At 40.2% G+C, this 13,547-nt stretch overlaps 1 protein-coding gene across 2 annotated transcripts in view; it reads right to left on the bottom strand.

The window, feature by feature from the left end:
* The window catches only part of EFHB (EF-hand domain family member B), a 43,682-nt gene that overhangs the window by 25,982 nt on the left and 4,153 nt on the right, over nt 1–13,547 (bottom strand). For both annotated transcript variants that reach the window (XM_070433336.1, XM_070433337.1), the window contains exons 2-5: nt 8,293–8,355; nt 6,712–6,855; nt 5,618–5,798; nt 2,313–2,423 (exon numbers count right to left, since the gene is read on the bottom strand). In XM_070433336.1, the coding sequence (XP_070289437.1) occupies nt 2,313–2,423; nt 5,618–5,798; nt 6,712–6,855; nt 8,293–8,355 (499 nt within the window). The remainder of the gene's footprint in view (nt 1–2,312; nt 2,424–5,617; nt 5,799–6,711; nt 6,856–8,292; nt 8,356–13,547) is intronic.

Genomic DNA, 13,547 nt, shown 5'->3' with positions numbered 1-13,547 from the left:
CTCTCTCTTGATCTCTCTCTAAAAATCAATGGGCAAATATCCTTGGGTGAGTATTTAAAAAAAAGAAGAAAAAGATTGGCAAACTCACTATATAGGAAGATGTGGGGAAGTGAAAATTCTCATATTCTGTAGGTGTGAGGGCAAATTGGGGAAGCTATCAGGAGAACAGTTAGGCTTTAAGAGTGAAAATTTCAGATGCTCAGAAATATAGGAATGTATCCTAAGGAAAGAGATCATAGTCACAAAGATATATAAGCAATATTTTTAATATTGAAAAATATAATATTGAAATGCACATGAAAAGATAACCAAGATTTCATACAATGGGAGAGAAAGCAAATAGGAAAAAACATATATACAGCAGAGCAAAATACACACATATACTCATATATGAATGAGCAAATACAGCTATGAGAGTATCATCTGTGCAAGATTGGGAACTGTGGGAGATTTTCATTGTACTTTCTGTATTTCTCTATAGCTTGCAATTTATAAAAGAAATACCTATTACTTCAGTAATGATTTAAATTAAGTGTATTTAAAAGAAGTTGTAGATGTGTACCTATTGAATAGTGTCCTTGACATATTAAGTTAAAAAATATGTTTAAAGTATATAGCAGGTTCCCCAAAAGCATTAAGAATAAGATCACATTTAACTAAAGATAGCTCAATGAATAGTGTATTAGAAAGATGTTTAATATAAAAACTGTAGTCATCTCTGGTTGAATGGGATTTCAAGGTTACATTTACTTTTTCATCATTTTTTATATTTAAATTATGCACTATATTAATGTATTTTTATAATAAAAATATAAATAATTTCATTATGAAAAAATAAGAACAATATTGAAAAGATTGGATTTCATGACTTTTCAAGAGGCTAATGAAACATCTGTAAAAATCAGCAAATGAAGTTAAGTTCTTCAAAATATATTTTTTTAATCTTCACTCATTTACCTCCAATTGCTAAATGCATCTAGTAAGATATCTCATTGTAGGCTGTCTATATACATTCATTCAAACAGTTCTTTTTAAAACAACTATAAGGCATTAGATTAGATTGTGTGAGAGATGCTAGACTTTTTCCAAAAAGTAAATAAAATATCTTTGCAAGAAAGGAAGGGAGGGAAGGAGTAAAAAAGGAAGAGAGGACTAGAGGGAGGTAAGGAAGAAAGGGAGGGAGTCAGAAAGTAGAGGGGGTGGAGCTAGAGAGAGAAGTCGAGGTTGTGAGAAGGAACATGGTGACCAAACGGGTGGCAGGAGTGGCTGTCTGAACGGCAAGGTAGAGGCAATCTCAAGACTGGGATCCTGTTAGAGTGTAGGAACCAGCAGAGATTGGTCATGAAAGAAGAGAATGGCAGATTCCAGACAGTGGAAAATGAGCATAGGATACAAGTCCCAGCTATGAAGGAAGTTTAGAAGGAAGACCATAGACTGGGAGTAAGATGGAGGAGAAAAAGTAAGGAAATAAAGAAGGAGCAAGGGAGAGAGGTGACTTGAGCTGCAATCAAGGGAGAGTCTTGCTTCTAGCTAATGGAAGTTGAGTTCATGAATCATTCACAATTCAGCAGCTTTCTCAGAACATATAACCGAGTCTAATTCTCAACCCTCTATCATATCACGATTCTACTTAACATCAACACATTAACAATCAAGTTGTGTTTTATAGCACTATAAACACCGAATGCCTTTCAGCTGTGCTGTAGAATAATTCCAGTAATAGGGTTACTATTAATCAAAATGACTTAACACTAATACCTATTGAGCTTTTACCATTTTCCAGGCACTATGCTAAGTCTTTTGCAAGCACTCACTTAATCCTTACAATATTATTATCCCCATTTAAGAGACTAGAATAGATGTTAATAGGACAACTAAAATGCCCAAGGTCTAAAAGATGAGGTAGAATTTGAACCGGATATATCTTATTCAGAAGTTGTTCACTTAACCAATACCCAATCAATATTCCTCATATAAAGCTAAGCACTTAGAATAATCCTGACATTTAAAAAAGAACAGTATTTTAAAGCCTAAAACCACTAAAACAAAATAACACTATCTAGCATTTAATCTCTCTTACCTGTCTTTTCATTTTAATGATACATACATTACTACATTTTATATACAAAATGTTTAAGGGTATGTGGTCCCAGCTATGGGGGTTTATGACATTATTTTTTAAAATGTTATTATTTATTGATCACCCATGAGATGCCAGGCACTTAACTTTATGCACATTATCTCTTTTATTCCTCTTCACAAATCTGAGAGTCCCATATTGTCAAGCCTATTTTATACTGGAGGACACTTACCCACATAATAATCATTGTGAGAAACAACATATAGGTCATGCCCTTCCTCTCCTTCTTTAAATACTTGATGATAGGGTTTCGGTGGATTCACCACATCTCGAGCAGATATATCTAAAGAAAGAATTAATCACATCACTTTTAAGGTATTTTAAAAATCTATTTATACCCCTAGCTGGTTTTTTCTCAGTGGATAGAGTGTCGGCCTGGGAACTGAAGGGTCCCGGGTTTGATTTCGGTCAAGGGCACATGCTCAGGGTATGGGCTCAATCCCCAGTAGGGGATGTGCAAGAGGCAGCCAATCAATGATTCTCTCTCATCATTGATGTTTCTATCTCTCCCTCTCCCTTCCTCTCTGAAATCAATATATATATATAATCTATTTACATTTAAATTAAGTAGAACAAATGACAAACAAGGTAAGCTGAATGCATAAGCCACATGGCTACCCTAGCAGAACACAAAGCCAATAGAAATGAAGATTTATCAAGATAGATGGGACATAGTCCAGATGTTACTGTTCTAGGAACCCTCATTTGACCTGGCTCGCTCCCTAGAAGTCTGAAGAATATCAAAACTCTGTACCAGTTAACCATTTAGATTGTTCTGAGCCATATCCCAAGCCCAGTTAAATTCTCAATTCTGAGACTCTAGACAATTTTGATTTTAGTTTGCTCCAGACTTCTCATGATGATCTAAGCAAATTTGAATCACAAATCAGTTTCAAAAACCCTGATGCCCTGAGGGGGAGCTTTGGTACAAATTTTGGCAGCTGTAGACTGGAACATACACCCTAAGTCTGTTTAGATTTGAATATCCATCTTCAAAGTAGCCAAAAGTACCAGGGAAATCACTGGAATAAGAAAGAAATTCTTCTTACTGATCCCAAACCTAGAGCTATAACTTGTTTGTTTAGTAGCTGTTTTCTCAGGAGTGCTGGCCCACAATAGTGAATTATTTTGTTTTCATTATTTTACATAATGATTTTAAAATAATAATTCCACTTACAATTTTACTCTTTCAACTTAACATAGATTACTAATAATAATATATACTAATATATTATAATACCTAGAGGCCCGGTGCATGAAATTTGTGCACTGGGGGCGGGAACGCCTCCCTCTGCCTGACCTATGCCCTCTTGCAGTCTGGGACTCCTCGCTCCTTCCCACCCGCCTGCAGCGGAGGCGAGAGAGGCTCCTGCCACCACCGCTGCGCTTGTTAGCCATGAGCCCAGCTTCTGGCTGAGCGGCACTCCCCCTGTGGGAGCGCACTGACCACCAGGGGGCAGCTCCTGTGTTGAGTGTCTGCCCCCCTGGCGGTCAGTGCACGTCATAGTGACTGGTCGGTCCAGCAGTCATTCAGCCGTTTGGTCAATTTGCATATTAGGGTTTTATTATATAGGATTAATATATAGTTATAATAAATACATCTGTTATGTATTAACTAAATATATAATCACTAATATATTTGTCATACAATTAATATTAATATATAATTAATGATATAATAATTATAAAATATAAATCTATTTATAATTTCACTCTTCCCTTTCAACCTAACCACATGTTTTCTTTCTTTTGGGCTTTCTGCCAGAACTGAGGTCTGTAAACAAACAGTTAAGAATACCTAGCCAGGTTTGGCTCAGTGGATACAGCATCAGCCTGCAGACCAAAGGGTCCGGGGTTTGATTCTGGTCAAGGGCACGTACCTTGATTGCAGGCTCCTCCCCGGCCAGGGCCTGGGTCAGGGCGCATGCAGGAGACAACCAATAGATGTGCTTCTCTCACATTGATGTTTCTCTCTGTCTTTCCCTCTCTCTTCCACTCTCCCTAAAAATCACTGGGAAAATATGCTCGGATAAGGATTAACAACAACAACAAAAAAAGAACACCAGAAGGTGGTCATACTCAGAATAATACTGTAAAGCAGTACTTCTTTCTACTAGAAGAACCACTGTAGTTATTAACACACACATACACATTTTGGAACATGATATGTTTAAGTGAGGTACACCTAGACAGTACTTTCCTTATTAAATGAGCTAGTCCTAGACAGCACTTACGATATCATTACTGTAATGCTGTAATGCCATGCCTACATAAACACAATTTTTAATTCTATTAAAAAGAAAAAAAGATATTTTATCTGTTCTAAAATACATTTTCCATATTTCAAATTTTAACTTAAGATCCGATGCAATAAAATACAACTGCATATTTTGCATTCTAAGAAAGAGGCATAATTTATATCCAGGGTGGATGTTACTATGTTAAGGAAAATAATCTGATGGACTTTTTGGTGGAAAAAAGTCCTGGAGCAGAACCTTAATGGGTGCAGAAAGACAAAGAGAACGGAATTTCTCTGCAGGACAAAGATGGAATTTGAGGTCTCCTGTAAAAACTCTGGAGACAGGGTAGAAACCTGAAAAAGACAGAAGATAAATGTGAGAAGCGTGTAAAGAAAGATGCCTGACAACATGGCAGGAAGCTGGGGCTTCAGAATAATGGCCTGTGATCAATTCAATTATACATTGTCGTTGGTTGAAAGATGTGCTCCACTCCCTCTCAAAATGAGAAGACAAGTCTGCTCTATACACTGCCTATGCTTGTTAATATGTGGTAGACACTGGGGATCTGCATGTGCAGAAGGAGGTGTCAGCATTTACCAAATTTATTTGTTGCTTGACCTACTTTATGGAAGAGTTTCATAAAGAGTTAAGACGTATGAACACATCAGGGGTATTAGTGAAGAAGAAAAAAAACAGCCACAAATGGATGTCCAGGGAGAAGGAATTGCAACCTACACTGCTGGTCCCAATGCCAACTTTCCTGTCTTTTCTTTTTATAATTATTTATTGGGGAGAGAGAGAGAGAGAGAGAGAGAGAGAGAGAGAGAGAGAGAGAGAAATTGACTTGTTGTTCCACTAATTTATGCATTCATTGGTTGCTTCTTGCTTCTTGTATGTGCCCTGACTGGGGATCAAACCTGCAACCTTGGTCCTTGGCATATGGGGATGACACTCTAACCAACTGAGATACTCAGCCAGGGCTCTCTTTCCTGTCTTTATATCATATCTGCTATGCTCACCAAATCTCCATTTCAAAACCTGAATTTTTACTGCCTGGCACACATAAACTCTAAGGATTCTGGGTCTAAGAGTAGCTTTGTTGCTATGATCCCATCTCTCATTCTTTAGTCATCAGTGGCACCACCACCACCAACAAACGCCATACCAATGGGATATTTAATTCAATTTTCTGAGAATTTTTTTTGCCACCCCTCCTATCCCTTATTTTATTTACTACCTCTGATGACTGTTGTTCCAAATGTCGTATTGAGTACATCCAGGCCTTTAGGTAATCCTGGTGATTGATCGTGAGATTTTCCTAATGGTGCTCGTTGATTACTAAAATATATTGATTCCTTTTTATCTTTAATTTTCTGTTGAAATGTTGTAATAGGCTGTGGGTTTATCAATACATTTGCCTAAAGAAATCATACAAAGCACAGATGTAAGAACAAAAGAAGCAAAAATCTAAAAGCTGACACTCTAATCCATAGCTAGAGAGAAGAAAATATGATTGTAGAAAAATAACTCCTCATCACTGCTTTGCTCACCTTCAAAGGAACTGTAACCATTAGGACTATGAAGCCTAAACATGTCTAAACATGAACTTTCAAAGGGGTTAAAAGGTTTCAATGGGGTCAAAAGACTTATGAGAGGAGCTCCCAGGTTACTTGACTCCAATATTCCAGAAAAATGGAAATGCCAAACAAAAGAAACACATGAATTCAACAAATGTTTTTTTCTGAATCTAGGTAGTCCATTCAATGAATGGACATCTCCACTCACTCAATATATCTATTGGTAAGCACTTTGTAGTACCTCTAGGCAAGAATCATCCAGCCTTTGTCGTTCCCTACAAAGCCTGACAGCATTTCTTATTACTGTCAGAATATGGAGTGCAACTTGGCTTTTAATATCTGAGGGGAGGATATCAAGTTTGTAGCTTTAATCATTAATTTTTCCACCTTCTTTTGGCTGCTATTTCTTGGATTCCCCCCACCCCACCCCACCCCCCAAAAAACTATTAGAGAAAGTTCATTTAGAAAGTCACAGAGGTAGAAGTGAGCCATAGAAGAAATGGGCTCAGAAAATAAGAGGCAAAAGAAGGACCCTTGGAGCTTAGGAGAGAGAAAGGTAAAGGTAATGCACCTGGGGGGAAGAAGGAAAGGGGAAAGACACGAGAGTCACCAGTTTTGGGGGTTTATTTTTCCAGTGCTCAAGATGTAGGGTGGAAAGGAGAGTGGAATTGATGATTTCATTAATACCTCATTTGTGAATTTTCATCTTGGAAAGTCAGTAGTAATATACAGGGAAAAAAGAAAAAGAAGTTACCGATAGTGAAACTTTAGTTCTTATTCCATGTGTCAAATACTGTGCAATTTGAGGATCATTTGCTCTGCCATAAAATACGCTTTCAGCTCCAGCAGGTGGATATCTGAAGTTGAAAAATTTTTTTGCCTCAGGTGGAGTAATTGGCTACAAACAGTGAGACAAGAAAATAGAATTATTAAGTACAGTTTCTAAAATATTAGGACTGATCTGTATCAGAGATTTTCAACCAGTGTGCTACAAGTACTTTTAAAACATGCAATACCTGACTATTTAGTCAGGAGCACTGACCTCTTCTCCCTTAGATTGTCAAATAAAAGAATGACAACAGCCAACACAACAATAGCCATCTGGTATGACTGAATCAAACTTATACCTATTTTTTTTTCAGGTCGGCAAAAAATATATTTTTTTGGTGTGCCATAGAATTTTAGTTATTAGTTTATGTGTGCCATTGTTATCGAACCCAGAAAAGCTGTTATCGGACAGCCCCTTGAGTCAGAGGAAGACGGCTGTCTCCTCCTCAGTTTTTATCAATCTCGTAGGAAAGATTTCAAACAACTGACAGTGGACAGCAGTATTGTAGCATTGAATGTATTGAGGAAGCAAAGCAAGCAAATTTATTAAGAAAGCAAGGCAAGCAAATTTATAAAAAATATACTTGGCATAAAGCACAAGTGAGCACCCAGCTAATATGAGTGTCCTGCCTGGTGGAGGTTTAGAGTTTTATACTTCTCTGTCTACAGGTTTCAATGTTCCACTGCCGGATATCTTGGGCGCAGACTAGATTACTTTGCTGTGGCTTTCCCAGAATTTATGAGAACATCTGGCAATTTTATCTTGGAAAATCCCAAGACTGCTGACTTCCTTGTTCAGCGAGTGAGATAAAATTCTCTCTTCTCTCCTTCCCCGTTTTCCCCTCCTGCCTTAGCAGTTCCAAGGTGATTTAAGCTATGTATTCTCTTATTAGGAAGGAGAGGTATGAATCATTTGTTCTCAAGTGTCCTTGGTTGGGGAAGATAAGCTCTTGTTGCAAGCTGCCCCTGCAAGCTGCCCAAACTGCTTGGCCTTGTTTAATTTTCTTGTCTCAGTTTCTCTATTCCACTTGTCCTGGCTTACTGGCTGTCTCACCATGAGATGAAAAAGGCTGAAAACTGCTGATCTATACCAATCAATGAACGCCCTTCATTGCATGCGTATAGTAAGCACATGGGAACCTACAGCTCCAAATAATAAAATGTCCTGAGATTTGTTTTTTAATGGAAATAAACAATTTATTTTAAAAGTTACATTTAGAGAACAATCAGGAAGTATCCAGGTTAGAAAGCGTACCATAAATATTTCCTTTTAAAATAAATGGAATCCCCTCTGTAGCTTTTTATAAAGCTGGAAATCATAGAACTGGAATTTTCACGTCCTTGGATAAAATCTATAGAAGCCCTCAAAATACAATAGAGAGTCTAAATCTAAATCCAATACATTAAGTTTAAACAACTTGCACAAGGAATGTTGAAAGTTGTCTATCTTCTAAAGTTCACATTCAAGGTAAAAATATAAACACAAATGCATATTAAAAATGCTCACCCTTGGAAGTTTTTCAGTCAAGCAGGTTGCAACTCTGTATCCAATTGGAATAACTTTTCCTGCCTAAAAACAAACAAAAAAAAGCCTCATAGTTGATCATTGTGGAGGAAATGGAGGGTGAGAGATGGGAGGGTGGAAGGGCTTGGGGGTAACATTTCAAAGAATGAAATTTATTTCAAAATTACCTATGCTTCTAATGCTACAAAAGTTACTTTCAGCTACTTAACACAATTGAGGAAAAAAGTAAGAACAAATTGCAAATCTAAAGTAATCTTGATATATAACATAAACATTAAATTCTAAGTATCCTATCTAATAAAAGAGAGAAACATGGTAATTAGCCGTACCTCCGCTACCCTTCCCATTGGCTAATCAGGGCAATATGCAAATTAACTGCCAGCCAAGATGGCGGCCGGTAGCCAGGCAGCTTGAAGCTAACAGGAGGCTTGCTTGCTTCAGTGACGGAGGAAGCCAACGTTCCCCGCCTGCCACTGCAGGCCTCTGAGCTTGCAGTTTGAAATATTGTTACAAATATAGAAACTAAACAAAACCCCAGAAACCTGCTTTCAGCCAGCCAGGATCTCAGAGCTGTAGTTGAAACAGTGTTTCGATTATAGAACCCAAACAAACCAGATACCTGCTTTCAGCAGCCAAGGCCTCAGAGCTGGGGCCAAGCCTCAGAGCTAAAGTTGGCCCACAATAAAAAAAAAAAAGAAAAAAAGGACAGGTTGGGAGATTCAGTCACCCGCCAGCCTGAAAACGGCCCTCAGCCCCTCACCCAGACTGGCCAGGCACCCCAGTGGGGACCTCCACTCTGAAGGGGGTGTGACCAGATGCAAACAACCATCATCCCCTCATCCAGGCTGGCCAGGCACCCCAGCGGGGACCCCCACCCTGATCCAGGACATCCTTCAGGGCAAACCAGCCGGCCCCCAACTGTGCACCAGGCCTCCATCCTATATAGTAAAAGGGTAATATGCCTCCCGGCACCGGGATCAGCGTGACAGGGGCCAGCAACCAAACCCCCTGATCGCCCTGCGGCTCTGTGTGTGACAGGGGTCGGGGCCACAACCTCCCTATCCGCTCTGCTTTGTTTGTGACAGGGGAAGGCGCCCCAACCCCCTGATCGCCCTGCGGCTCTGTGTGTGACAGGGTGCAGCGCCCTAACCCCCTGATCGGCCCTGCTCTGTGTGTGACAGGGTGTGGCGCCCCAACCCTCCCCCCTCCCCACGGGCCCTGCTCTGTGTGTGACGGGGTAGAGCGATAACCTCCCCTATCGCCCCTACTCTGTGAGTGACGGGGGGAGCTCCTCAACCCCCTGATCGGCCCTGCTCTGTGGGTGATAGAGGGGAGCTCCCCAACCCCCTGATCCGCCCTGCTCTGTGCGTGACAGGGTATGGAGCCCCAACCCCCCTGATGGGCCCTGCTCTGTGAGTGACAGGGGGTGGCACCGCAACCTCCCCATCGACCCTGCCTTGAGTGTGACAGAGGGCGGTGCTCCAACCCCCCAATCGGCTCTACCCTGAGCATGACTAGGGGTGGCACCGCAACCTCCCAATCCGCCCTGCTCTGTGCATGACAGGGGTGGCGCCCCAACTCCCCAATCGGCCCTGCTCTGAGCCTGACCAGGGGCTGCACCTAGGGATTGGGCCTGCCCTCTGCCACCCGGGAGCAGGCCTAAGCCAGCAGGTCGTTATCTCCCGAGGATTCCCAGACTGCGAGAGGGCACAGGCCGGGCTGAGGGACCCCCTCTCCCCCCCGAGTGCACAAATTTTTGTGCACCGGGCCTCTAGTATATATATATATAAGCATACGTTTTTACAGTGCTAGCATTGTAATCTAATCACAGGAGCTCTGTGAAAAGCTAAGGGAATCAACTTTCAGAAATAATCTTGTCAGAGTTCATATCAGTACAATGGGGACATGGCTATATTCAAGCTAAACTCAGAATAAAATGTTAGGTAATTCCAAGTGTGTGGGTATGTTTGTGTGGGGGTATATTTCCACCAACACCCTAACTTTTGGTATATGCAAACACATCACCCACAGGCCCAGATCCTTCAGTGAATGTCCACTGTTCACTTGATTCAAATTTGAATTTTATCTTTCTTTCTTTGTCCAAGAAGATTACAACTGTTCATTCCCAGCAATTCACCTCTTATCTATTTCCCTTTTATCATTTCAAGGCAGCTGACAGTTATGTCTTCAATCTCAGTTGGGTGCTCTTTAGGTCTGGTGCAGAGGTCTTATCCTGGGAATTTTTCCTTTGCCTTTCTTCAGAGCTAGATTGCCCATTCCTCCCATCTACTCCTCCTTTTGGGTTTACTCCCCCTTTCCCTGAAGAAAATTCTTTAGTCATTATAATGCATAAAAAGCCAATTTATGATTCCTTACACCCTTGAAAATGTCTTTATTCTACTCTTACATTGGTTAATAGTATGACTTGGTATGGACTACAAGGTAGGAAATATGTAATTTTCTTTCTGAATTTTGAAGGCATCATGCCAATGTCCTTTAAAAGATGGTCTTGCCTGTCTGGTGTGGTTCAGTTAGTTAAGTGTTGTTCTATGCACCAGGCGCTTGCATAGAAGGACTTTCAATCCTTTGATTTTCAGACCCAAGCTTTACTATACCTTCTCTCAAAGGCTGAGCTTCTCAGAGACTGTTCCAGGCAAATTGGACCATTTCTGGTGGAAATTACCACCTGATTCCCCTCAAACTTCATTGTTTTCCTGCTCTTAAAAAATCAGTTGCCATACCTCCATCTTCCTATTTTCTAATATTTATTGAAATTTCTTAACTGTTGTCTCCTCTTCTGTTTTCTTTTTCCTTGTGGCTTATTACCTTTATTTTTTAAAATATGTTTGTATTGATTTCAGAGAGGAAGGAAGAGGGAGGAGAGATAAAAACATCAATGATGAGAGAGAATCATTGATCAGCTGCCTCCTGCAGTGATCCCCCTATTGGGGATTGAGCCTGCAACCCAGGCATGTGCCCTAACCAGGAATAAAACCATGACCTCCTGGTTGATGTTTAACCACTGAGCAACACCAGCCGGGCTGGTTATTATCTTTAAAAAAAACTACTAAAGGCCTCAGAAATCAGGAAATTCTGTAATGACCCCATTCAAATATCACCAGTTGCCCTAATACTGTCCTTTATAGCAAAAAGAGCAAATCCAAGATCATAATGGATTCTCTGAGAAGCAGACACCAAGATTAGACATGTAAGAGATTTTTTACGGAAAAGAACTGTGAAAGATAAAGGGGGAGGAGATGGCAGGAAGAGCTTTTAGACCATGACATCTGTGAAAGTATTAGGGGCAAAAATAGAATACTGGGGACTAGCTACAGTTATAATAAATATTAATCATACCCTGTTAGCTGAGATTGCCTTGTTCTGATTAAAGAGTGGACATTCTAACCTGGCTGCGAGTTGTATGCCCCCAGGACCTGGGAGTCAACCTTGGACCTGGCAGTCAACCTTGGAATGTTGTCCATTCTTGTTCAAGAACTGTCTATTAACACAACAAGATTAACAACCTTGTTGCCCAAACAATGGAGTCTCTCCCCAGCCCCCATAGCCTACTTCCCCATGTAATCTTCCTCCTACCCAATGTAAGCCAGTTGGCTTATGGGGGACTGCAGAGCAGATTTTTGTGGGTGGCCGGCTGCTTTCCCATACTGCTGGCATCATTGGAATAAACGCTCATATATGATTCAACCCTGTCACTGCTTAATTGGAGCAAGTAGTGACAGGCAGCCTGGACCCCTTGGTTGTCCGGTTACAAAAGTGTTGTAATGTACCCTGCGAATCACACAAGGACACTTCAAGAAGTCAAATTAAAGAGTCACATTTATTGCAAATCTGGGACTATGAGGGGGCATTTCGCTCTCCTAGATCTCATAGTGCCCGCCCCAGCCCCAACACCAGATTTATATAGGCAAAGATCACAAAGGTATTGATTACATCCCAAGGTTTGGAATGAGGAACCTGGTTTGCAAAAAAGCAGTTTACAGAAGCAGAAGCAGTTTACTTAAGCATGTTATCTAAATTATAGTTTTGGGTCTCCGGATCACTGAATTGACAGAAACACATTATCTAGAGCCCTTGGGTCTTGGGTCCACTGAGTCAACAGGGACACGTTATCTGGAGCCCTCTGACCTTGGGATAACTGTGCTGTCCTTCCCAGGTAAAGGAAAATGTGCTTTCTAAGACCAGTATGACCACAACCAATGGGATATTCACATTACAATCAATAGGGTATTCAATCGAATGGGATAATTTATATAATTCAGAAAATTTAAAAAAACTTCTATTATTTTAGCAAGAAAATAAGTACAGAAACCAAACAGCAGGGTTAGAATTCAACTACAGTTTCTACCTGAGATGATTGCTACCATACTTCAAAAGGAGTGAAGGAAGGAAGTATTAAGAAGAAAGAATGTTGGCACAAAGAATTTGGCACAACCAAATGCCCTGGGCACCAGGACAGATACCACAAATTCCTTCATTGTTATTGTTATCATGTTAATTGTTGGCTGTTAACTATTCTGTACCCACCTAGGTAAAAGAAGTATGTATCCATTATTTTACTCTTTATCCAATCCCAGAGGTTTCTCCCACCGCCCCCACCCCTCCACCACCAACCTCACTTTGCTTTCTCCTACCTCTCTAATCTATCATCAATGGATTTCATGCAACCCACCTACATCTCCTCCTTTGATTGCAATGTATAAAAATAGATGAAAAACCGCCATTCTCTGGAGCATTATCCCCATCCATTGAGATTCGGCTTCCTGGCAATTGTCGATAATTTGGCTCAAATAAACTCACAAAAATTCTTGATGTTTTTACCTTAACACTTTCAATAGAACGGTATTTAGAAATCAAGATCTGTGTTTTGGTGTGCTCATTATTACTAGATAAACATTGTTTTAGGTCCTCTGAGAAGATAGAATTAGGAAATGTATGTATATACACAGGCCCCCACACACTAGCATCTGTATCAATTTTATATTGTTTAGTTAAATGTGTGTAAATACACAGATATGGATTTTGACACGGACACACAGAGAGACAGATACAGAGACACAGGTATAGGTACAGGTGTAGCATCACTTTCCACCAATACCTCCAATTACTATCCAATACAGAAGAATTATTTCTATTCTTCTCATATTTGTAGGGTTTTTTTTTTCCTCTATGAGTGAGAAATCTGGTTCCTATTGTCCTCAATATATTTCCTTATCTGT

This window comes from Myotis yumanensis, unplaced genomic scaffold (genome assembly GCF_028538775.1).
Source record: "Myotis yumanensis isolate MYYU_CA2020_CCGP unplaced genomic scaffold, mMyoYum1.0.hap1 SCAF_14, whole genome shotgun sequence".
Classification (NCBI taxonomy): Eukaryota; Metazoa; Chordata; class Mammalia; order Chiroptera; family Vespertilionidae; genus Myotis; species Myotis yumanensis.
This window is presented reverse-complemented; position numbering and strand designations above follow the sequence as displayed.